The following is a 26,855-nucleotide window of genomic DNA, read 5'->3' on the forward strand; positions in this document are numbered from 1 at the left end:
CCTAATCCCAAATATCCTTATATACAGCATAAAGAAGCTCTTACATGCTCAAGTGCAGTTAAAGGATCTGGTTTAATTCAGAATATTCTTACATATAAGGAAGCTTCTACATACAGACAAAACTCCCCAAAACAAGCATGTTCACTCTCTGAATGCTCAAAGGAGGTCAACTGTGTATTTTGCAACCTTCATGATTAATGGTTCTAAACCATGTTGCAGATAACAAGAAGCTGAGAATCACCAGAACTTCACTCAGTATAGAAATGCATGCTTTACATACCTACAATTCCAAGTTTAATCAGTTGTATTTCTATTTCAAATAATGGGACAAAAATGAGCTCTGTTTGGGATCTGGGGTAGTAACATTAATTGGAATAGAATGAACTGGATTCAACAGGAATTAACGGTCTTGGCTACATGTGCCAATTCCACTTCAAGCTACATAGATTTTAAAAAGATGTTAAACTAGATCAGTATTTTTCAAATTTTTGCACTTTTAAAGCACATGGATTTCAATTCCCTGAATTCCCTAACCAGTTTGCTGGCCTGGGAATTCTGAGAGTTGGAGTCCACACATACACCAAATTTGAAAAGCCCGCATCTAGAGGCTGAAAAGAGCATTGTCAGAAGCTGCATAACTATCAGGATGGTAGCATATGGTTTTTGGTTTTGTTGCAATTAGTATTTCTAACTAATAATCTTCCAACTGATTGTTGGAATGAGAGCAAAATCTTTAACTAAATCAGAGTAGGAAGCTAAATTATATAACATAATGGTTTTGCAATCACTGAATTAAATTTATGAATTATGAGAACTGAAATATCATAGAGTTAACTGGTATATTGCCATATTAGGATGCTAGGTTCAAAAATATCAACCTTGTGTTACTGTATTAACTTGCACTTTGTATATGCAAATGTTATTCATGGATATAGTACATATTTTTTTAGGTTAATCGATTATGTTCTGAATGAATGAATTATAGTAACATATCAGATATGGTGAACATGGGTAAAATCTAGGAGGTTCAAACAGAAAACAATTCTCTACAGCAGTTGCTCTCACACATTAGAGTCTCAGGAGCCCTTTACATTGTTAAAAATGATTCAGGATTCCAAAGAGTTTTGATATATGTGGTTTATCTATCAATACGTTAAATGTTAAATATTTATTTATTTGACTTCGTGGATCCCATGAAAGGGACTCAGGAACCCCAGGGGTCTGCAGACCAGATTTTGAGAACTATTCCTCTGCAGCAAACTTAATATTCAGCCTACAAATATGATACTTATTATATCGGTAGATATGAATTTTTTAAAATTTTGATTCACTTTTATCACTTTACTTGTTTAATTTTGTTTTCAAATTGTGTTTTTAGTTGTGTGTTTAGATTGCTATATTATGCTGTGTAAAGTACCCAGAGTGAGATGGATGATATAAAAATTTAATACATAAAAGAAATAATAAATACTTACCAGCAGGAAAACATGTAGTTACGCAAAAAAGTACTGGTCAGCAGAGGGAGCTCTGACTTCTTCACTTTACATTTTAAGGCATGAAAGAAACACTGATAAAGCAGGGCGTCCATTTGCTCTGTAAAAATTAACATTAGGCACCATATGTCCCTCAATAGGCTCTGCACAGAATACAATATTGTTTGGTTTGCATATAAAGTCACTTTTAATTAATTCATGCTTCTGTATTGTACACCACTAACATTTCAAATAAGGATTTTATGTAATTTTTAAATAAAATGTACAGCTATGAAGCAAAAAATAAAATAAATAAATCAACAAGCTTTCCCTCATAAATTAAAAGCAATAACATACATCTCTTCTGCCAAGGTTTTATTTCTTATTCACTCAAGAATCTGATTCTCAAGCCCGATTTCAAAAGTTTTCTTTTGTGGGATTGTCAGAAAGAGATTGCAGAGATGCTGTACTTCCTTTTGGGCTCCCTCTTCTTTTTCTCAACTGGGTCCTGAGCAGTGGTGGGATTCAAAAAATTTTACTATCAGTTTTGTGGGTGTGGTTTGGTGGGCGTGGGAGGGGAAGGATACTATAAAATCTTCATTCCCTCCCCACTCCAGGGGAAAGATACTGCAAAATCCTCATTCCTTCCTGATCAGCTGGGACTCGGGAGGCAGAGAATAAATGGGGATGGGGCCAGTCAGAGGTGATATTTACTGGTTCTCCGAACTACTCAAAATGTCCGCTACTAGTTCTCCAGAACTGGTTAGAACCTGCTGAATATCACCTCTGGTCCCGAGGATTGTAGGAGGAATTGCTGTAATCTGCTGAGCTTCCATTATTCCCTGACCTCTTTGTGCAAAGAGACTGTTGTAAAGCAAAGTGTAGTAAAAGCTGCTGGTAGCTTCAAGGGCCAGTCATGTTTTAACTTTTGGTAATATATGGATGTGGTTCTGAATGGTTTAGGGATCGGTCTGTCATGCAAGCATGGGCAGGTTGTTGCTTCATTAAGCTTATAATTTTGTAAACAATGGGCAAGCAAGCTATATGAGCTTTAACTTCACTATTTCCAGGTTTGTCTGTTTGGGATTGTCTTCAGCTGGAATCTGACTTAATTCTACCAGTACGCACTCTCTAACCACAAGTGCAAAGATTAATATCAGAGAAACAGGCACAAGTTTCCCATTAAAAGTGTGGTAAGTGGGTGTACAGATAGTCCTCAACCTATGACCACAATTCAGCCCAAAATTTGTTGCCAAGTGAGAAATTTGTTAAATGAGTTTTGTCCCATTTTATGACTTTTCTTACCCCATTTGTTAAGTGAATCACTGCAGTTGTTAAATTAGTAACATGGTTGTTAAATGAATTTGGTTTCCCCACTGATCTGGCTTGTCAGAAGGTTGTAAAAGGTGATTACATGACCCCGGGACACTGCAACCATTTAGAAATGTGAGTTAGATGTCAAACATCCAAATGTAAGTCACATAACCATGGGGATGCTGCAATGGCCGTAAGTGTGAAAAATTGTCATGTCATGCACTATTTTCAGTGCCATTATAACTCCGAACTGTCACTAAGTGAACTGTTGTAAGTCAAGGGCTACCTGTACTTTATCCCTTTTTTCTTTTTTTTGGTAATCAGGTTTTTGACACATTGCTAAGCGACTGGTGGTACTCAAATATTGCCATGTCCTAAACATGGTATAATCTGTGAAAAGGTTGAAAAACAATGATAGAAACAAAGCAGCTACTCTCTGCATCTAGTAAACCTATTTCTGGGCAAATCTCTAATTATACCTTGTGGACTTCTGTTATCTTCCATCTCCTGAGAAATATGTGGTTCGCTCTCTTCAGTCTTTTCAGCAGTATCATTTTGATTGAGTTCCTCTTTTTCACCTATGATAGTACACGAAATGTCTTCCTCTAAGTTGAGATGTTCAATGTCCATCTGCAAGGATGGATCAAGAGAGAGGCTGCTTTCAGGTGTTTCCTCTTCTTCATTCTTCTGTTCCTCCTCTTCTCCAGCAACCATCTCTGGAGTTTCTATTTCTAAGGGGGGTATTGTAGGTGGGCTTGATTTGTCACCAATTGCCCTTGTGAATTTAAAAAAAACATAGATAATGTGATAAAGCATACTCCGTATGAAGCCAAAAGGTCATGGAAACAAGCCTACTTAAAATGCAATACCTATTCCAGAGAAATCAGAAAAGCAGTAACCATCTGATCCCATAAAAGTTATAGTTGAAATAATACCAGTTAATGAATGCCAGTAGAAAGGACCAAGGTCTTGAATTGACCAAAAGCCAATTCAAGACTTTGTCTGTGTAACCAAGCACAAGAACACCCACATTTTAATTAATTGAACGTGGTCTGAAGTTACAGAAATCTTGTGTCTGCAAATTACAGATGCATTTTCAAATTGCATTTGTAGGGAGAGCAGTACAATTCAGGTGAACATCTCAATACTATGAAGTCAATGGAACCATTCAAACCTGCATATATCTCATAGTGACACATGCAATTTATTCTGGGACCTAATCCAAGAGGGAAGGGAAATGTATATCTTAGTAGTGCAAGGGGGAATTTAGGGGGAATGCTGCTCCCCAACTCCACACTGATATCACTAGGCTACAAAAGAGTAGGTATCACCAAACATATTAAGACCCAATTTAGAAACAAGGTTCAAATAAGACTAGAAACAAATCCCATGCTTTTTGTTGTAATTTGATGTTTGTTATTAGCAGTGCTAACACGTAATTAGAGACTATTCCTGAAACACTGTGAGATCTCTGTTCTCCAAATTGATGATATACCCAAAACCTTTTCCTTTTATTGTTCAAAAGTGCAAATGTAAGGTGACCTAACATGGCAGAAATAAAGCCTCAACCTAGAAACTCCAATTTACAAGTTGATTATTCTAATAAAATCTAATATAGTCTAAATTAATATATACAGTAGGTAGTTGTCACAACTAACAACCACTCATTTAGTGGCCATTTCAAGTTTACACAGCTCAGAAAGAAGTGATTTATAACCGTGTTTCACACTTATGACCATTGCAGCATTCCCATGGTCAAAATTTGTGATCAAAATTTGGGTTCTTGGTAACTGGCATCTATTTGTGACAGCTGCATTGTCCCGGGGTCATGTGATCATCCTTTGTAATCTTCCCAGCAGTCTTCTGACAAACAAAATCAATGTGGGGAGCCAGATTCGCTTAATGGCCATATGATTCACTTAACAATTGTGGGGGGGAATCATAAAATGAGGCGCAACTCACTTAACATCTGCCTCTCTTAACAATGGAAATTTGGGGCTCAGTTGTAGTCATAAGTTGAGGACTACCTGTAATCAGGTTAGAGTCCAGAAATCAGCTGGCCAAAGGCTTGAATTCATATGGTGCCAAAACTAATAGCTTTACTTCAGATTTGGAACATTCTCTCAAATTGGTCTGTGTCCTCACCATAGGTGATCCATGTAAGTGTGCAGCACTGTGAAACCCTTTCCTTTCATCCCAGCTGCTACCATCTCAGCAGTTGTCATAATAGCTGTTCCAATGGCCACAGGAGCTCTGCAAAAAGACAAGAAAAAGAATGCAACATGCTTAAGTCAAACTCTTACTCCATTTAAAACAGCTCTAAAGACCAGTTTCTCTTAATTTGCATATCATACCCAAAACATGAATTAACTGATATTGGCTTTATGTTTTATCCTGAAAGTCAAAGTTAAAACCTAGAAGAAACACCAAAGTTCAAGGGTTATGACACCCAGAGACAAAGTATAACATTGCTAAAGGAACAATTAAAAATGCAGTTTATGTTCTTCTTTTTCTAATCCACCTGTATTTTGTTCAGTGCATTATCAAGTTTTCAAGTAGATTTACTACTCTTGTTAACATTTGCCCTTCAGATCTGGAAGGTCTTTTTGTAATGAAAAACAATAAAAAATAGTAAAAGGCATTACCTTAAAATGAGAAAAATCAAATGTCCTGATTTTTCCTCTTAAACAAAGAATTGCCTAATTTTTATATTTTATATACAGAGAATCAGCTTTGTAACTAGGGTTTTAAGACAGAAAGGGGTGCTTCTACCTTCTACCTTTGCTCTATGGAAAAAGCACATCAACTATCCCTGATACTACACAAAAATGTATACATACAAAGTCTGTGGTCATCTTCCTTCTTTGCATTTTTCTTGTACATAAATTGTAACAATGAAGCATGCTAGACTTGGATACCAATTGAAGCTGACATAACTCCCCCCTCCATTCCTACAAGCAGCTTCACAAAAGAAATTCTTCAAGATATCAAGCAAATGTCTCCAATATATGAACTCAAGAGACTTCTACCTGCAATATTATAAACATATGCAATCTGCAATGTTCTGTCTTCATGGAAGAGTAATAATTCATTGATAGACATCTGCTTTATACACAGAGATTTCATTTCTGTTAAAAAAAATCAAGAAAGAGAAAGCCTCTGCCTGTAAACTATTTCATATCATTGTTTAATTCAGTGTGAATATGTTTCATTTATTCACAACTATGTACACTGTAACACTGCTATAGACCTACAATTTTTTCTTCTAAAAACAAATATAAGTTTTATGTTGGTTTGATCTGATGCTACAAGGACCAATAAAATTTTGACTGTTGAGCACCTTATATAATAATACAGCTGCCAATAAAATAGGATAACATGAAATAAAATGAAGTGCCACAATTTTAAAAATATCCTCCCCAAAAAGGAGATCTTGTCTGAGATATATAATTGTCACTTTCTAAGGTAGCCAACATTTCAGAATATAAAAATAAGAGATCATTAACAAATCATTAACCTTTTTAGCATTCATTTTCTCTAGAAATCATACCTGTTTTCTACTAAGGTAACAGCACAGAGAGTACCTCGATTTATCTGGGGAAGACCACATTTGGGAATTATAACTCCTGGAAGCATTAAGTCTGTAGTAAAGAAACATATGTTCAAGAGAACAAATATTCAAGCAACCTCTCACAATTTTCTGTAGTAAACAATTAAGAAGCAAAATATTATACCAGTAATAAAATGCAAGATACATTTCATAGCAAGTATCATCTTTTCAGCAATGTAACTTAAAGGTATCGGCACAATCTTTAATTTTATCCAAATCTTATTTTGGCTCAGTGATCTTCACATGACACTAAAAGGTACTATGTTCAACATGTCTGAAATCAAATATTATGTAAATCTGTGTCTCTGCAATCTGTACCTTGAAATAACTTTATTTTTCTGTTCAGTTATGTCTGATTTTCCAAGACTGCCTTGACATGTTCCTGCAGTTTTCCTAGCAAGATTTTTCAGAAGTGATTTCCCAGTGCCTCCTTCCTACAGCTGAGGGTGAGTGACTGGCTCAAGATTACCCAGCTGGTCTTGTTCTGAAGGTGGGATTAGTATTCAGAGTCTCCCAGTTTCTAAAATATTACCTTATCCACTACACTGAACTGGCTCTATAACCTATAACTATTATTCCAGAAATTCCAAAACCAATCCTACTTGTATGTTTGTGTGTGTACATGTATAGTTAATCAACATGGACACAAACCTGTGTTTGTTTATGTGGATGGATGGATGGATACACACACAGGTCTGTATCCATGCTGACAAATAGTTATTCTCTCTTCTGTACTTCAAAAACAGGGCCAGAAGGCAGGAACAGCTGAAAACTGGAATTAATGCATCTGCAGCATATGAACGATTCCTGAGTATATTTCAACCCTTCCAAATGCATAAAAAGAGGCAGAGACCTCAATAGATTTCAATATTGATTAAATAGGTCACTGAGTCAGAATTTCCCTCCCAATTCTCAAAACACAGACAGGAAGTGTTTGCCAAATTTTTTGCATACTTCAAAATCACACACAGACAAAAGGAGAGTACCTGCATAGCTTCTACAACTGCATACTGTTAAAATGATGACAACTCGAATATTGACCATGTTTTACAGGCTGTCTGGTATAGCATCCATAAACAAACACTAGCATGGCTTAGGATATTGTGTGTATAAGCCCAGTGTGTCTCTTGAGTTTTCTCACCACTATCAATTCAACAATTCTGCCACAGCATTTATTACAGTTACAAACTAAGGCTCTCTATAGAATTTAAGAATTTGTATTAGATTTTGTATTAGGAAAAAGGAAAGCATAACAAAAAATTTCTTAGTGTCTGAAGAATAACAATTAGGGATCAGAAGTGTTCTATAGGACAGCATTCAAAAGCCACCAAGGAAAATAGGGGTGGGGGATGGGGGTCAAATCAGACTGATTATTAACTGACTATCCTTTATTTTCCTTTGTTAAGGTTAAATAAGAGAAATTTCCCAAAGCTCTTCTGAAACAATCAATGGTAAAAAAGTATGACTATTTGAAAATGTATTTAATTGTGTTTTAAAAAGCCTACTTTCAAACATGCATGTTCAGATCAATAGTGTTACAAGACAAATATTGAAGGCAAATTCCACAAAAAGGCAGATAAACAGCCCAACAGATTTCAATCTGTTTCCTTACCTGCTCCTCCTACTAATTTGTGCATCACGGGTGGCCAAGTAGAAAAGGCAGGGAGAAGGTGGGGATAAGACCATAAAGTATACACTGCCCCAAAGAGAAAAGAAAATAGTTTTTAAATGTTTTGCTAATATTGATTTCTCCTCAGTTTTGCATAATGTAAAATAAAAAAATAGAAATTACTAGAAAAATAAAGGGCATATCCAAATGACTCTCCTCATTTCAACTTTTCATTCAACTAACTGAAGAATGCAATCATTTCATTAGCATTAGCTTTAATATGACCCATACAAAGGAGTGAGTACAAAATATTTAAAACTTCTAAGTATAACAATGGAAGGCTGACATTGATTAGCTAGAGCTGTGCAATTATGCTTCCTTTTCTGTACCATGTTTATGGCCTAAGTATCATGGCTTATTTAAACTATAGTTGCCTATTACATTTGAAGAAATGGTGATATCTAAAACTTAGGCTAAATAGATTATTAATTTACCATAATCAAATAGTAAATGTGGAGTGGTTTCATGTCAGAAAATGTTGAGCACTACAATAAAATACAGATAATCCTTGACTTATAATTGTAATAGACCCTGGAATTATGGTTGTAAATTATTGCAGTCATAGGATTAAGCGTTCCCATGACCAGAAAAAAATGTATACTGTTTTTCACCCTCGGTTAAACAAACACTGCTGTTGTTAAGCAAATCCATTCATTTGAGTGGGTGGAGGTTTTTGCCAGACATTGGCAAAAAAATAATAATAATCACAAATCACAGCCATGTGACTACAAAATACTATAACCAGTCACCAAGCTGGCTCATCCAACATATGGTGCTGTGATTGGGGGGGGGGGGGAGGTGACGCTATCATTTATGACAGATGGTTACTGGGGATTAAGCACCAATTCCGTGGCTGTCATGAGTCTGAATGGTTTTTAAATGACTAGTTAAGCCAGGACTATCTGTATGTATCCACTACTATCATCACAATCCTTTCATAGAAACTAAAACCCTAATTAGCCTAATCATATCCTCCTACAATCAGTATAAATTCTTTCTTTCCACTCACCAGTAGAAATATATTTTGAGAAGTTGTAATGAATCATGCTTCAGAAATAATATATGCATCATGAAAAGCATGCTGCTTAATTGCAATTAAACTTTTTGAAACTTCATTGCCATAACTAGGAAGTATTGGACCACTGTTTTTGGAGATGGAAACCAAGGGTCAGAATAATGAAGTAACTTGTTCAAAAAGAAAAAGAGAAAAATTCCAAGTGTCAACATCAACTGCTCACTGAAATATCTGCTGTACCTGTTGGATATAGCATTTTCTCCATTTCAAAAAGGATGGGATTTTTGCCATTAGCATAAACTGTGACAATTTCTCCTTTATGAGTATACATTTTAATAATATTCAATTCTTCTTTCATTGGCACAACTTCAGCCAGTTGTTCCGAAGTTAGGGTGGGAAATGTTGCTTCAACATCATTTCGCAATTTCCTCCTGCAATTTTAATTTTATACCTGTTACTACATATCAATAGACATCCCTTGAATACCATATCATTCAATCTGCGATTACCTATATATAAGATTATGAGATGTTTTAGTAGTACATTATTAATACTTATTTTCTTAATATCCTAATTCTGTCTATTTATTCTCCCAAGCAACTCATATAAAATATACAAATATCCTAACTATGCTATAACATTTAAAAAGTTATTTAAAAACCTCAAAGCCATTTTAAGACTGGCACACTATTCTAAAGCCTTTATTTCAAATCAGAGTTGTATATTCTATTCAGGTAGTCCTCAACATACGACTTTAATGAACCCAAAATATCTGTTGCTAAGACAGACAGTTATTAAATGAGTTCTGCTCCATTTTACAACCTTTCTTGTCACGGTTGTTAATGGAATCACTGCAGTTGTTAATTTAGTAACAGGATTGTTAAGTGAATCTGGCTTCCCCATTGAATCTGCTTTTCAGAAGGTTACAAAAAGTGACCATATGACCTCAGGTCATTGCAATTGTCAATGGAATTGAATTTTGATGACGTGACCATGGGATGCTGTAAAGATCGCAAATGGGAAAATGGTCATAAGTCATTTTTTTTTAAAACAATCACTAAACAAATGGTTGTAAGTCAAGAAATACCTATTTATTTCAATTTTTAATGGTAAAGTATCATTGAATTATCTATTTTGAATGGAAATCTGCTTCAATGATAGCAAATAATGAATAAGATAAAAAAGCAGTTTGAAGAATACCAGTTTTAAAAGAATCTCAAGTATTGAAAGTTGAGAAATAATCTTATTGGTCCAAATAATATATCAATTTCTAAATTCTAACGCCATAGATATAAAGCCCAAACAATCCCTTAACAAAAAATGTTGAGTCAGATACTACAGAGTTATAAGAACAAGTATTTTATTATCTGAAAAGAAAAATCGATATATAAAAACATTTCAGAAAGTAATACAATGCTATTCTGTAAATTGTCAATTATTCTAGGACGGTAATTTTTATTTTAAATATAGCAAGACTAGATAATTACATCTCATTTAATAACATATATTTAGAAGATCGTTATTGTTTTGTCAAAACAAAATCTTAGCCCAACATTCCTTTCGATGCACACACTATGCAGTGCTGGAGTAACAATCAGTTCACTTTTATCTGTCGACCATCGATCTTTCCGCGTAACACGATGTCTGTAAGCAAAAAGATCCAAGTTTGCATTCCAGCTGAAGCAGGCATTTATTCACCACAAAATTTCGAAACCGCATTCGTCATTATCGTGTAAAAGAGTCTTAGGCTTGCTCACATAAAACTGCTCCTTGCGATCGACATGAAAATATCCCGATTTACAACTCCCAAGAACATAACGCCTTGAAATGAAGGAAATCAAACTCACCTATCGGAACCTTTGATAGCGGTATTGGATTTCACCCTGAAAGGTTTGACGAACATATTTAAAGAAATGCCAAGACTCCAGTTCTGGGAGAACTTGGAATTCCGCCGATCGTGGATTCCCTAGGAAGGGGGGGGGGAAATGCTTTAAAAAGGGGGACCCATTGGTTGTCTGGATAGATAGAAACCTTTCTTCGTTACATGGGCGCAGCCATAGTGCGGTACTGCAACAAAAGGAGTCCGCGGAGCAATTGCATGATTATTCCTACAGCTGGTACGACGACTATTTCCTGCTCTGGTGACCTCAGCAGCAAAGATGCCGCAGTAGAATCGGTTACACTTCCGGCAGGGTCCGATTTGCTTAGCTTTCGGCTACGCTGTTTCAATGGAGTAGGAGTAGAGACGAGTCTCCGAAAGCGCTGCCGTTTAATTCTGCTGAAATTGGTAGGAGAAACTTATGTCATGAGCTGGTTGGAGCAACTAAGGAGGATTAAACTCTACTTCAGTGGGAATCTGAGAACACATATTATACTAATAATACTATACTATACTTATTATATTTATTATATTTTATTTATTTATTATATGTGTGTATATGTGGAGGTCCGATAGGTCCGCATCGAACCGAGCACTGTTGACAGCTTGCACCAAGGAGTATATTTGGGCATTGAGAACCGCCAAAAGATCACATATTGCCTCCTTGGTAGCGTCCGCCGAGTCTCGCCCAGCCGCCCTGTTCAGGATAACCCGCTCCCTCCTAAATAGGAGGGAGACGGGGAACCCCCTGCAGGGTAAGGCTGAGGAATATAGTCAGTTCTTGGCGGACAAAATTGCTCGGTTTCGATCGGAACTGGACTCCACCCCCGCAGATCCAGCCGGGACACAGGGGAACAACTTGGTGGACCATCTCTGGGTTGAGTTTCAGGATGTTGCCTCTGGGGATGTGGACAAGGCTATGCGAGCTGTGAGTTCCTCCACCTGTATACTGGACCCGTGTCCCTCCTGGCTGACTGCCAACAGCAGAGAGGTGACACGAGGCTGGATCCAGGCGGTTGTCACCGCCTCTCTTCGGGAGGGACACCTCCCCACCGCGCTTAAGGCGGCGGTGGTGAGGCCCCTCCTGAAGAAACCGTCCTTGGATCCAGCAATTCTTAACAACTATCGTCCAGTCTCCAACCTCCCCTCTCTGGGGAAGGTTGTTGAGAAGGTGGTGGCCTTACAGCTTCAGCGTACCTTGGAGGAAGCTAACTATCTTGACCCCTTCCAGTCTGGCTTCAGGCCCGGTTACAGCACTGAAACCGCTTTGGTCGCATTGACCGATGATCTCTGGAGAGCCAGAGATGGAGGCTATGCGTCCATCCTGGTTCTCCTCGACCTCTCAGCGGCTTTCGATACCATCGACCATGGTATCCTTCTGCGACGACTGCGGGAGGTGGGGGTGGGCGGCACTGTTTTACAGTGGTTCTCCTCCTACCTCTCAGACAGGTCGCAGTCGGTGTTAGTGGGGAGGGAGAGATCGTCCCCGAGGCCCCTAACCTGTGGGGTGCCGCAGGGCTCGGTTCTGTCCCCCCTGCTATTTAACATATACATGAAACCGCTGGGCGAGATCATTCGGAGGCACGGGATTAAGTACCATCAATATGCGGACGATACGCAGTTGTATCTGTCCGCCCCGTGCCAACTCAATGAAGCGGTGGACGTGATGAACCGGGGCCTTGAGGCTGTTAAAGACTGGATGAGAGCTAACAAACTGGTACTCAACCCGGAAAAGACCGAGTGGCTGTTGTGTTTTCCTCCCAAAAATTTGGCTGACGTTCCATCGATCAGGCTGGGGGGGCAAAATCTGTTCCCCTCAGATAGGGTCCGCAACTTGGGAGTCCTCCTGGACCCACAGCTGAGTTTTGACCACCACTTGTCGGCTGTGACCAGGGGGGCATTTGCCCAGGTTCGCCTGGTGCGCCAGTTGCGGCCCTACCTGAACCGGGAGGCTCTCACAACAGTCACTCGAGCCCTTGTGATCTCTAGGCTGGAATACTGCAATGTGCTCTACATGGGGCTGCCCTTGAAGAGCATCCGGCGACTTCAGCTAGTCCAGAACGCGGCCGCGCGAGTGATTATGGGCGCACCACGGTTCGCCCATATTACACCAATCCTCCGTGAGCTGCGCTGGCTACCTGTGGATCGTCGGGTGCACTTCAAGGTCTTACTTACTACCTATAAAGCGCTCCATGGTAGTGGATCTGACTATTTGAGAGACCGCCTCCTGCCAATCACCTCCCTGCGTCCCATCAGATCGCACAGAGTAGGCCTCCTCCGAATTCCATCCGCCAGTCAGTGCCGACTGGCGACTACGCGGAGGAGAGCCTTCTCTGTTGCAGCTCCGACATTATGGAACAACCTCCCCGTGGAGATCCGTACCCTCACCACAGTCCAGGCCTTCCGCACAGCCCTCAAGATCTGGCTATCCCGTCAGGCCTGGGGATAGGATTATTCTCACCCCGCCCGAATGTTGAGTGAATGTTGTATTTTTATGGTTTAATTTCTTTTAATCACGATTCTTTTTTTCAAGTCTTGTCTTGCACTCCCTTCCCTTCATTGTTGTAAGCCGCCCTGAGTCCCCTCAGGGAAAAGGGCGGCATATAAATCCTTAATAAAATACTAAAATACTAAATACTAAAATATGTGCATATATATGTGTATAGCTCTATCTATCTATCTATCTATCTATCTATCTATCTATCTATCTATCTATGCTGTGACTTCACATTGTTATGAAGAGAAAAAGAATACAATATATTTATTATATTACAATAAGTAATAATATATTATTATTACATTATACAATATTTATTATAACCAATATACCATAATGTATAATAATATAACAATAATGTATTAGATGCTATAGATTATAATATATATATAATACACATTTATTTATATCCTGCTTTTATTATTTTTATAAACAACTCAAGATGGTAAACACACACAATACTCATTCCTCTTCCTCCTATTTTCCTCACAACAGCAACACTGTGAGATGGATTAGGTTGAAAGAGAGTGACTGTCCCAAAGTGACCCAGGTGGCTTTTATGGCTAAGGCAGGACTAAGATTCATGATCTCCCGCTTTCTAGAAACCATTAGACCAAACTGGCTTACAGACCAAACATTATTTGTATCTTTGTACAATGTACATCATCAGAAGTTTAGATCTCCAGAATGTCAATGAAATGTGTTGACCCATCTGTCCAAATAGCACTACTAGTTGATAATATTTTATTAAATGTATATGCTGCCCAGAATCGCTGAGAGCTGGCACTGGGCAGCATATTCACACATGAGTTCATGCATGACTGCCTTGAAGTTTCTTTTTGATTGAGCAGTCCTATAAATAGATAAGATTATCCTAAGCTAATTATTTCAACTATGTTTGTCACAAGATACAATGATAGCCCATATATAATTCTAAATTTGTTTACCCTAATTTACAAACTAAACTAAATATTCTGAGTGGACTGAGTGAACCTAATTAATCTTTAGAGGATTAGTTGTTATTTTGGAGGCTTGTTCAAAGTGTTATAGATAGAATAGAATAGAATTCTTTATTGGCCAAGTGTGATTGGACACACAAAGAATTTGTCTTTGGTGCATATGCTCTTAGTGTACATAAAAAGACAAGACACATTTGTCAAGAATCATAAGGTACAACATTTAATGATAGTCATAGGGTACAAATAAGGAATCAGGAAACAATCAAATTATGCAGGCATGTCACCACATACTATTTGATAACAGTGCTAGAAAATTAATTAATTAAATTTGTCATCTCATTAGCAAAAGGAAAGCATTTCCTGAAAAAAAAATTACTTATAAACTAGCGATAACAGGAGTATTGATTTTTAATTTCTCCAGGCAGTCCTAGGATGTTTGAAACACTCTAAAGTGCAATGAGATATGAAGCATCTATCTAAGCATCCAATGGCAGCATTATAATGGCAATTTCCACATCCTATGAACCTCAAAAATCTAAGTCTTTGGATAGTAGTACAAAATACATTTGAAATAAAAATAGCATATAAAAGATAGGGACTTAACAAATTGGAGGGACCCTAAGGTTCTAATCCTAATTTTGTTGCAAAACCAGCTGAGTGGCTTTGGGCCACTCATTCTGTCTCAGTCCTAAAAAGAGGATGATGGCAAAATGAAGATTTCTGAAAACCTTTCCAAAAAAACTGCAAAGACTAGTCCAACTAATTATCAGGCGGCTAGACTAACTGAGTATGTGCATACACGCATATGCACATAGAAAGCACAGTGCTGTCCTGCAAATATACTGAACCATCTGCACTTAGCATAAACGTTTGATTAGCATTTACTTAAGTTGCATGTTATACCTTTCCAACCATCTTTACATAATGGAAACAGTAAGTTTCAAGTTTATTAGAATTTGTATGCCGCCCACTCCCATAGGGACTCTAACCACATTAGTAACCACATTAAAGCAAGATAAAACAGTACTAACCATAATAAAAGGTATCAGATATTAGAGAATCCATCTTCAAAAGTGGAAAAAGATAATTTCTTTGATTATCCCAATAAAGTTTCTGATAGCTTTGTTATCTGCTGCCTTCAAAATGTTATTGGCTGTATCTCTTGTACTCATCTAACACATTTCAAAGGATGACAGGAAAGAACAGGACTGTGTGGCTGATTCTAAAATTCAGTATTAATTTAGGACTGCCAGGTCTTATTAGATCATTATCTATAGCATGCTGTCCAGATGAATCATTATTAATGCAATCCTGACCACATTATAATGAAGATAATTTAATTAGTTTCAGTTTGAATCCATCTTTGTAATTGGGTTTTGCTTGGAATTAGAATGACATAGTAATTGAAATAAATATGCTAATTTTCAAAGAATGTACTGTGGAGATAAAACAATGTATTTCCCAATCATTACAAAGATTTGTGATGTTTTGGACTAACAGCTTTATAAGAGAACACATGTGAGAATCAGTTTGGAGTCATGGCTCAGGCTAGAAATCAGGAGATTGGGAGTTCTAATCCCCTCTTGATCATGAAATGAGCTGGGTGATTTTGGGCCAGTCACTTTTCTCAGTCTAGGAAGGAGTGAATGGCAAATCATTTCTGAAAAGCCTTGTCAAGAAAACTGCAGGGACTTATCCAGACAGTCTCTGAGAATTGGACATGATTGAATGGTTGGGGGGGGAGGAAAAAGGGTGTGGTCACCCTTTCTCTTCTTGGACACCAATAGTCAGAATTCTTTAATTGATGGCATCTGCAACATACCTTCCCTGCCTGACTGGGTGGGATGGGCTGATGTAATGGGCAAAGATGAGTCCATAGGTGGACTCCATTCCATGCCACGTAAGACTTTAAAGGGCATAACCAGCACCTTGAATTTTATTTCACTTATAAGATTTATAAACTGTCTCACTCCATAATGTATGTATGTATGCATGCCCCCTTATTTTGTATATGTTTTAACTATTGCTTTTTCTAAAGAAAGTTACGTTAGTGTTTATATTTATCAGGAAAAAAATTTATTAATAATAAATAATCTTTGTGCTCTGGTTCCTGAATCAAGCAAAACATTTAAAAAGAGATGAACTAAAATAATTACTGAGGAATTCACATTATTTAAGAAGCTACTAAAAGCATACCTCCAAGAAAAAAAATCTTCCAAAAACCATAATGATTTTAGTTCTAGAAAGGGAATAGAGAATAATCACTTTCACAACCTTGTAATTCCCTGCAGGGTGTCATAATAGTTCTGTTTTTTTTTTTTTTTTAAAAAAAAACTTATTATCACTGCAAAGTAAGAAGTACACTTTGGAAGTCATGGTTCATTACATTTGGAGTAATTCTATGGCACTTAGGAGATACTTAAATATTCATTCAGCAGCAAAGATTTTCCAACCAGCAATCTTTTCTACAATATGCATTTGAATGCAATTAAACTTCCCACCATAGAAGCAAAGAAAATGGATACAGTATTAGACATATAGGTGAAACAGTCCAAGCTGAAGAAAGATTTATTTATTTATTTAGCCTATGGTTAAAAGTGTTAAAAAGCACATCACAATTACATTCTCAATGAGAAAATATGAAAATAATTAAGACAAAAACACTTGAACATGACTCACATATTGTAATGTCAGTGAATCATCCTATAACACTGATATGTCCAGTATTGTTTCTTATGAGATGATAAAAATATAAAACGTACTAGAATTCAATAATAACACTGCTTCAAGAAATTCCATAATTAATTATCTGCAGAATGAGGATCCTTTTAAAAAAATATTTTGTAAAATAGCATATACATTTTGTGATACTTGTTAATAGCACCAGGTGGCTCTAAAGAACACAACTGTTAATCTGCCCTTGAGGCACAACCAATTTCCTAATGAAAAAGACAACTGTATAAAAGTTTAATATAGAAACACCCTAAATAAATAGTATTTCCTAGAGGTTTAAGCTTTTATTATAAATAAGTATCACAAGTGAGAATTCTTTTTGTTGAGAAGGTGTCTGGAGCATTAAAATCTTGCTTCCTATATAAGACTATATATAGTTTTACTGACAGAGAAATAACCGAATTGCTATTTATAGCCTGTTAATCAGTAGAGTCTAGATGTGGAAATGGGTAGACAGAAGGGGCCAAGGCTCTTTGTTTAGATACAAAACAATAGTTTGCCATGTGCATACGTGCATTACTCATATTAAGGAAACAGACTGCCTCTTTGCCTCAATTTAAAGGACAAATTTAAAATCTGACTGCTAAATTTTCCTGAAATGTTCTATGTTTAATATTCTCATTTTGAAAGGAAAATTGTTTTGATATTTTTATTATTAATGAATTTGGTGCTAAATCTCCTTGCTAATTTACTGTAAATCATCGAGAAATAAACCAACACATCCCAGGCTCTCTATCTTAGGCCCAGAACAAGGATTTGAGAGCCAAGAACTAAATTTCTTTTCTTCAAGTTTTTGGTCTCTTTGTGTTGCAAGAGATTATTATCAATGGGAGAGGGTCAGAATGGTTTGGCATTTAAAAGCCAGTGTGTTTAATTTATTAGAAGTTTAACACATTTAAGGGCTACATTTTTAACAAATAAGTGAAAAAAATGAACCACCAGGTGTACTTGGCTGCCAATTTTGGCTGTAGGGATGATGCTAAAAAGCCATAACCTAACTTAGGTCAAGCATTATATATTCACACACAATCCACACAGACTCCCTTGTGTCACAAGAACTACCTTTTCAGAGTTAAAATTATTCTAAACATAATTTAGAGCTGCAGCCTTGTACAAAATATTTTGGATGTGAATCCCATTAAACTCAATTCAGCTTAATTTTAGGGAGACAGAGGATTAGACTGATAGTGGATAAGTTTAATGACTTTAGGGGCTAGATTGAATATGTTCTTGAGCCAATTCATCCCAATGTTCTTGGAATGATTTTAAAAACTACATTTAATGCACATCATATGTGTAACCCCTTTTTACTGTAAACAAAATATACAGTGGCTCAGTTGAGATCAAGACCACCCTAAATTAAGAAGGAACTTTAGCACAAACTATTTTAAAAACCTACATATAGGATATTTTTTTAAAATATTCCATTGGAAGTTTTCCAAGAGGAAGAATCCTGATACTCAAGGAAGCTCTGAGAAATTTAATGGTTAGGTTTTTCCTTCATTGCAGACTAAAAAGTAAATAGAAATGGATTTTATAATCTATATGAAACACTATACTTTCAAGGTTAGTATTTAGTATCCCCCCCACAAAATGACAATGATTCTTCACACCAATTAAAAATAATCACAAATAATTTCATAATTCTTTCAACATTCCACCAAAAATAAGTGTTATCAAACCAAAATTATACCAGATGATTATATTAACATGTCTGTATATTCCAGAATATATCATATTGAGGGTGAAGTCTGTAAAGATTCTCAGTCATCCAGGTCATGATTGTCCCAAAGGTGCTTTTTCAGCACCTGAAAGACATTGAAGGTGAAAATTCATTGTCCTAGCTTGTGAGTTGGTTTCTGACCGTTTCGTCATATGTCATATTCTCATATATATTCTCATAAGTGTCATATTTTCTGGCCATCAAACAGGGCAAAGATACAAACAAGGTACTAAATAAAATTGAGCATCAAAGGAAAACTGAAGACAGTTTGGAGATACTGCCTTGGTTTCTTGTAATTTTTCAGCCTTTTGGAGATGATGTTCATCAGAACAGAAACATTTCACCATCCCAGGTCTTTTAAAGCAGCAATCCCAGGGATTACTGAACTACAACTACTATCATGAAGTACAATATTTTTGATCACATTGGAGAGGGCAAAAGGGAAGTAGAATTCAACCTAAGTTGCTCATTTCTGTTTTAAGGGAAAGAATGGATGAGCAATTGCTGAAAAAGGCAAGTTGGAAAAATGGTGAGAAAGGCTTAATTGAAGTTGCTACTGTTTCTCAATCCATTCCATCCCATCCCATTTTCTTGTGAGATGTTTTTCAATGTCCCTCCACCCTCACTTTCTCAAGCATTTCCTTATACAAAAGCAATGCTTTAAAATCATTAGCATCTAGGTTTATATATTTTTTCCAGAGTGCAGTAGCAGGATTTGGCTGTTCCAGCAAAAGCAAGAATTTTGTGGAATCATATATATCTGCCAATTTGCAACAGATGAAGTACATCAAGTCCTCGAAAGCACAGCTCACACACACGTCCGTAGTCTTTATGAAGCGAATAGTAATTTATTTCGACGGGTTTTCTCTCGAGTAACCGAACTACCAGTTTATAAAGTATTCTGTTTAAGAAGATAGGAAGGTCTCCTGTCTTTAGGCAAAATAAATACGGATCCCCTACGCTTTGTACACCCGCGCGCGGTATGAAGTCGCTGGGCTCAAGCACGTTTTATTCTTCGGTCGCTGAAGAAACGCTTGAACGGGAGGGGGGAGTTCTTCTCCTTCGCTTCAGCCCCTCCCCCCATCGCGCAAGCGCAGAACGACCCAAGCAGACGTTCCCTTAGCAACCGCGCTTTGAGCACTACCACGTCCCTGCCTGCTCGACTACAACCTCCGATACTAGAGCGAGCGGCAGGCTTCGAAGGCGGGGGAGATCTGGGGACCGGGCAGGCCTGGACACGGTGATGGGGCGTACGGCCCGCGGTCTTTTCCCCCGGTATCCTGCTCGTTATGATGCTGCTGAGCAGGAAGTCGGAAGGTCCCCTCTCGGCAGGTACTGGGGGTGGGGGGGGAAGCTTAAGGGGCTCCTCGGATCTTCTCCTTGCGGGCGTGGATTCTTCCCTCCTTTGGGCTTTTTGTGGCTGGGCCTTGGGGCTGTCTGGCTTCCTGCTTTCCAGGCACTCAGCCGTTTGCGTGTCTTTGCAGAGGCGAGGCCTTTTTTTTATTTTTTTACAGGGAGTGTATTTTGTGTGGCGGGTGTGTTGGTGGGAGATCGCTGGCGCCGCGGAGGAGGAGGCTTTTGTAAAAGGAAGAGTGTTGTCGTCCCCCTGCGACCTACTGGGCTGTTTCCTCCCTGAGTAATGAAACAGCAGCGAAACGCCTGCAAGAAAGCAACCAAGCTCAGAGAGCACCACGGAACCCTTGTTCCCTTTACAGCCAAGCCTTTTCCTGCCCATCCTTCGCCAGCCTGCTCACCCCAGGCACACACGATCGTCTGGAAACGGGAAGCGGTTTTGAGGCATCGGGTGTAGGGATTGAGGATGGGGGTCACCCTGCCCCTTGGTGGGAGGAAGAGGAGCCAGGGCTGCGTCCCCCACGTATCCTTCGCAGGAAGGGCTGGAACTTTTGCAGGAGGCGGCGGGGCCACGTGGGGAAAAGGGACGATCGGAACGAGAAGTAACGGCCGGTTGCCGGATTCGTGGCGGGAGGATGGCGCATGGGACTTGGAGCATAGCCCGGCGCCTGTACTGTATATTTTGAATTGGGGATAATGGGCAAAAATGTAGACCAGAGAGGGCTCGAGAAACGTTAATAGCATCATTTCCCCGAGAGACCGATGGGAAACTATCACATGAACAATACTTCCCCCCTCCCCCCCAAAACCCCTCCAATCCGAATAGCCGCCGTCCAACGGTAACGGACAAGTGAGCCTCAATTGGGAGGAGTTGGTGCTCTTTTCGTAAATAAAAACGTTGGGTTTTATTGTTGTGGGGTGTTGTAACACTTGATTTTTTTTTTACGCTTCCCGCATGTAACGGTAGAGGTGAAGTACAGTAACTGTTGGAGCCAAAATAGTCTTAGTTACAAGAAATATTCGGTGTACGCTGTGACTTCGAAAAGCAGGCCAGATTATTTCAACTCCCTGCCAAATTATGCATAAGGAAATTTTTAAAGATTTTTCCTTTGGTAATAACTTAGCTGGCCCCTGCTTCGTGTGCTTTTTTTAAACTGTTAACTGGAAGGCAAGGAGCATTCCTTCCAGTCAGCAGTAATTACCATAAATGTTTATTTGCTTGTTTGTAATCCCATTTTTTTAAAAAAACAAATCATCTGTGCTTAAGCAAGAGGAAGCTCAGGAACTCTTCCTTTTTCATGTTAGAGGCAGTTTTAAAATTTTGGAATACTTAATAGAACTTTTTAAAAAACAGCAATTCCAGAAACAAAACACATCATTTGTTAATTTCTATCCGATTCTGTTTTGCACTACAAACAGAAGTATTTGTAAAGAAGTGAAATTGGTTGGAGCATTACTTGTTGAGCATTACTCAATAGATCAGAACAAGGCAAAATAATATTCATAACTCTTCAATACATTATTACATTGAAGCAAATGATGGGAACTTAAGAACTTTGCCCTCTGGTTCAGTGTTCTTTGTCTAACAGTGTCCAACTAAATGAATTTAGGCAGGTCATAAATGTGGCCAAGGTAATATCCTTCATGTTCCCAGTTGGCTAATGTTGAAGGCAAACTACTTTTATTCCAGGGAAAATAAAAGCCCATCAAGCCATAAGTATGGTATGACTACTTTCTAGAAGAGTTATTTCTAGGCAAGCCTATGCAGAATTATAACTGGATGAATAATATGTGATGCATATACTTACTATATTAAGTTTCAGTAAGTTTATTGTTTTAGGGGGTTGGTATTAAATGAATTGAGTTTCAAACTATTTTCGAAGCTGTAATTCTTCCTAATGAGTCTACAGATACTGATTCATGATTGCTGATGACAATTGCAGCTTACTTTACTTTCAAAGAAATCCAATTTCAAATCATAGATGCAACATTTTATCACCTACATTTTTTCTTTGGTGGATATTGCTGAGATGATTTTTTTAAATTGATAACTTTAATTCATGATTCTGAGTGCTCATAAATAGTACCACAAAATAGTGGTATTCTGTGCAATTTAATGGTGGGATCTTATATTACTTGGGAAATTGCAATAGTCTACAAGAGTTGTTGGTTTTCTGTTTGCAAGACAGAAAAGAATCAATATTGGACAGGTTTCTGTTGCTGGCTTCTAAGGCAGTCTTGAATATGGTACCTCCCAAAAGTGAGTGTAGCAGGACAGATTAGGCAAAAGTGAAAATATGCTACATACTAATTCCTGTTCCTTGTTATTACACAAAAAACAAAGAAGAATTTTACATACTCAATGCCTATTATAATTTTTTTCCTTTTTAATGAAAAAAGAGGGGGATCAAATGCTGCTCCTTCCAATTATCTGCAGCCACATCATCTGGACCTTGGGATTTGTTGGAGGATTCCAATAAGAGTTTAGGAATATTACTATAATTTAAAATGATGCTTGTAAGAATTTGTGTTCATTTTTACTGAACATTTTGTTATTTCCAGCCAGGTTTGGAGATGGCTTGTATGACTCTTATATGAGAATAGATCAGATTAGATATCCAGAACCTACAAATGAAGAATGCACCCCTTCTGGTTTTCCTTCACTAGGGAGATCTAATGTAAGTAATTTTCCTGCTTCTTGAATTTTCTTACTGCTGGGACAACACAATCTAGATGCTTTAACAAACCAGAATACTAATACTAAGTTTATGCAGTACTTCTGATTTGATTCAAAACAGCTGCTTTATTGTGCAAATGTGACATCTATGTGTAGCTACATTTGTTTCCAGGATCTCATGGGTGCTTTTAACAAGCTGCACACACGTGCTACATTCATTCTTGTACATTAAGGAACTTCTTCCAAATACAGCCTGAAACACTGCATAACATACATCTATATCAGCAGAAGGCTGTAGTTAAATATTGTGTCTGTGCTATCTTTTCCAACCATTCAGGATGATTAAGAATGTTACAGGTAATTCTCATTTAACAATTGCCTCAGAGTAACCATTTGCTGTTAATGATGATTAAGAAGTAACTTTGACCTTTGTAGGTCTGTAAAGCAAAGGAAAGCTGAAATAAGATTATAACAGTCATGGTTTCACTTAGCAACTGCTTCACATAACAACCATTGTCCCTAAATGAGGACCACTTAATAACAACATGGCAAAGCTTACAGTAATATAGTTGTGGAGATGTCTTATTTTTCATAAATATTAAATACTATATAACCTTGCAAATAGATTTTCTGGAACTCATCCACCTTTTGTTCTGTTTTCCTTAGTGTTCCCCCCCCCCCCCCCAGCATAATGTTAGTGTTCTTCATAATGGAAATGGACTGATGACAACAATAGGCATATATAGATAAGAGAATAACATAATTGATCAAGTGATCTGAATTAAGAGATGTCACAATTCTTGTTCTCATTCTACCAGATCATTAATCTAAAGCTATATACTCCTTGCCTCTTTATGGCTTGTACACTCAACTGACAAAGAGAAAGGGATCTGGCTTCCATTTTTTTCAACATTTATAGGATAAATGTTTTCCTGTTGGTAAACATCAAGATATTAAGTAAATGCCTGTATGATTATTTTAACCACTGTATTTACTCAATATGAGGATGTAAGTGGCAAGAATAGCCTTTTTTCTCAGTGGTGTGAAAATTTGAGTTGCATTTTGAATATTATAGTAATTTTTTATGGTGAAATAGATTAGAAACATGTCAGTAAATATTTCCTTGCAGGAAAAGTAAGAACTGGAAAGCATCTCTCTACTGAAAAGAAAGGTTTACATCAGTGGTGGGTTGCAGGCAGTACGCCCGGGTACGGGCGTACCAAAGCCAGCCCGAAGCACTGGATACCATTCTGATACGATGCTCTGGGGGGCCAACCCACCCGCTCTCATTTCTTGCTGTCTTTTTACGTCTTCAGCGTTTCCGCGCACAGCACATACAGTGTCTGCGCGACACTCCGCTGAGCAGCTGGAACATCGCAGAGGCTCACAAGCACCAGGACGCACACACGCACTGCGCACATCCCCGTGGACACCAGCAAGTCCATTCCAACCGTACTGGTTGGAACGGAATCCGCAACCCACCACTGGTTTACATTATAGTTACATATCTTCTTGAATGTATCTATGTTCATTCCATAGTTAATATTCTTAGTGTTACAGTCAATTAACTAAATGTTTAATTATAGGACTGAAATTTACTGGTTTTGGTTTTTTAAAATACAAAATGAAATTTCCTAATATTTCTTTTGGAAACAGTAATGCCTTCTGTCACTTGGATTGTTTTTGTAGAAATGATATATGTCTTAATCAAAGTCATGTATCTTGTCAGCTTGTTAGAGAGGACTAGTTAGATTACAGCAATTATGTCCAGTTGTGACAGCCTTAACAGATACTCTACACATACTTTGAAGCAACAAAAATATTCAAGCAAAATCAAAACTTAGTTGCATAACTGATCATTGAAAGAAAAGGTTGATCTAGTATCCTTTCACGTGTGCCATAATTGCTTTTCAGAAGCCTATAGCTAAGAAGGGGAAAACAATATTTGAATTTGGCAGAGATTCAAAAGCAAATACAGTGGGTCAAATTTTATAAAGCCCTTAGACTTAGATTAATTACATAGAGTAATTATTGCAGTATTGACAAACTGTAATATGGTAATCATAGTAGTATTGATATATGATGATATAAAGAGACCTGAACCTGCATGCATCAGGCTTTATAATCCTGATTTCTTATATTGACTTACATAGTGAAGGGCATTAAAGTTGTTTTGTGCATAATATGTGTATCATAGAAAGAAAACATCACTGAGAGATTATCATATACCATATACATGGACTTGTTTTCTCTATAGATAGGCAATATGAAAAGCTCATAGACATGTCCTAAGGGTTTGTACATGTTGTCCTCAGGCTATAATCAGTCATTCAACATCTATTCAGAATTACAACAGCGCTGAATGAGAATGACTTACAACCAGTCCTCAAAGTTGCAGCCATCACAATGTCCCCAGAGTCATGTGATTGTGATTTGAGCACTTGACAACTGACTTGCTATTATGACAGTTGCAATGTATCACAGTTCCATGATTACCATTTGGGACCTCCTTTGCTGGCTTTGCACAAGCAAAGTCAGTGGGGAAGCTGGCAAGAGGTTTCAAGTTGCTCACCTCCACTCTAGAGCACTTCTTGTGGCACCTGCCTTCCTTCTTGCATTCCATAGCCATTGGAGAACTAATTACCTGTCATTTTCTTGTCACGTCTTTTGAATTTCTAAGACACTAAGCAAATATTTTTTCTGGCAATTGGCTATCTTTTTGTCTGGCATATGAAAACAAGAAACTTGCTTTTTATTAAAGATGAGCTATTGCATACAGTTTCAATGGAGCATAGCTTTAGAGGCTGAATTTTCCACTATCCAAAGAACAGATATGAGAAATGCTTCTCGTTTTATTTCTAAAATAATTTAGTCTAAGGCATCCTACTGCCTCATGTGCCTGCAGCCTTAAGGTTATCCGTGTGTGAGTTAATTTCTAGCTATTTTGCTTTCATTTTATATTTAATCAGTTACAGAATATCTTCTTTCACTGCCAGTTCCTTTTTCATTATTCTTTATTACTTCAAGGTAAATATAAATATATTGGTAATGTAAATGTAAACATATTGCTGATGTTTATCTTCATTTTTTTCTAGCTTATATTTTATCTAAGTATTGCATATGGGACAAAATTAAAGTTCAGATTCATTTCCTGTTTGGACTCTGTATTACTATTCTATTTTTTCTCTACTTTTGCCTACAAAATGCAAAAATTGAGTGCAGAGTTCTTTGTCCTTTAGGAGATCAAATGTTTCTGAAAATAGAGGTCTTTGAAACCCGGTTGCTCTGAATTACTAACGAATTGCTGATTGGATTGGATTAATATCCTGCAAGGGGCCATCTTATTCAAAATTTTACAGCATTCTTCTTTCTTTCTGCTCAATTCAGCCATAGATACTAAAGAATCTGTTAACATGCTAATTCTCTGGATCATATTTTCTGTGACTTCTGAGAAAGTTGTATGTCTCAAAATACACTATATATATTTTCCAAACTGATATAGCAGTTAAGCAGTAAAATACAGATCTTGGTGTCCTGAAACTGCATTTTCTGAACCAATGCCGTAACTGTTTTGGCATTTCATTGAAAAAGGTATACACATAGTTTTTCAAAAGAGTTGTTTGCTGTTTTGGTGGAGTAAAAATTTGCTATAGAAATGGAAGAAGATAGCATATATAAAAGTTGCTATTTAGTTGCAAATGTTGGTTTCACTGGTTTTTTTAAAAAATTTAAGTCTAAATTAAAAGATGTCTCAGCAGTTCTTCTTACAACTATTTCATAAATTTAGTACATTACCGTGCAGTTGCCTTGCAGAACTCAATGAGGTATGTCAGACTTATGCTAGTCTGCCTTGTGGGCTCAACAAGGTACTTTGCAAAATGAAGATGACCTGATCAAATCTTGTAAAAGTGGCTCATTCATTCATTCAATACACTTGCAAGGTAGCTATTCTGC

General features: G+C 37.5%; 2 protein-coding genes across 7 annotated transcripts in view; one reads left to right on the top strand and one right to left on the bottom strand.

Annotated features, from left to right (window-relative positions):
* Positions 1 to 11,155, bottom strand: part of EIF2D (eukaryotic translation initiation factor 2D) — a 29,266-nt gene extending 18,111 nt beyond the window's left edge. For both annotated transcript variants that reach the window (XM_087720081.1, XM_014060948.2), the window contains exons 1-7: positions 10,928 to 11,155; positions 9,321 to 9,511; positions 8,009 to 8,092; positions 6,337 to 6,427; positions 4,932 to 5,039; positions 3,266 to 3,561; positions 1,476 to 1,593 (exon numbers count right to left, since the gene is read on the bottom strand). In XM_087720081.1, coding sequence (XP_087576207.1) covers positions 1,476 to 1,593; positions 3,266 to 3,561; positions 4,932 to 5,039; positions 6,337 to 6,427; positions 8,009 to 8,092; positions 9,321 to 9,511; positions 10,928 to 10,983 — 944 coding nt within the window. In that variant the 5' untranslated portion in view covers positions 10,984 to 11,155. The remainder of the gene's footprint in view (positions 1 to 1,475; positions 1,594 to 3,265; positions 3,562 to 4,931; positions 5,040 to 6,336; positions 6,428 to 8,008; positions 8,093 to 9,320; positions 9,512 to 10,927) is intronic.
* A 118-nt stretch (positions 11,156 to 11,273) lies between these two features.
* DYRK3 (dual specificity tyrosine phosphorylation regulated kinase 3) overlaps positions 11,274 to 26,855 on the top strand; it is a 28,059-nt gene continuing 12,477 nt past the window's right edge. For 2 of the 5 annotated variants that reach the window (XM_014060945.2, XM_087720082.1), the window contains exons 1-2: positions 19,991 to 20,203; positions 22,791 to 22,902. In XM_014060945.2, the coding sequence (XP_013916420.1) occupies positions 20,115 to 20,203; positions 22,791 to 22,902 (201 nt within the window). In that variant the 5' untranslated portion in view covers positions 19,991 to 20,114. Of the gene's footprint in view, positions 11,368 to 19,990; positions 20,204 to 22,786; positions 22,903 to 26,855 lie in introns of those variants that run through there. The other 3 variants (XM_087720083.1, XM_014060946.2, XM_014060947.2) reach the window with 3 other exon arrangements.

The sequence above is a fragment of the Thamnophis sirtalis genome, unplaced genomic scaffold (assembly GCF_051295495.1).
Source record: "Thamnophis sirtalis isolate CommonGarterSnake01/CBP01778 unplaced genomic scaffold, rThaSir2_p1.2 scaffold_7, whole genome shotgun sequence".
Classification (NCBI taxonomy): Eukaryota; Metazoa; Chordata; class Lepidosauria; order Squamata; family Natricidae; genus Thamnophis; species Thamnophis sirtalis.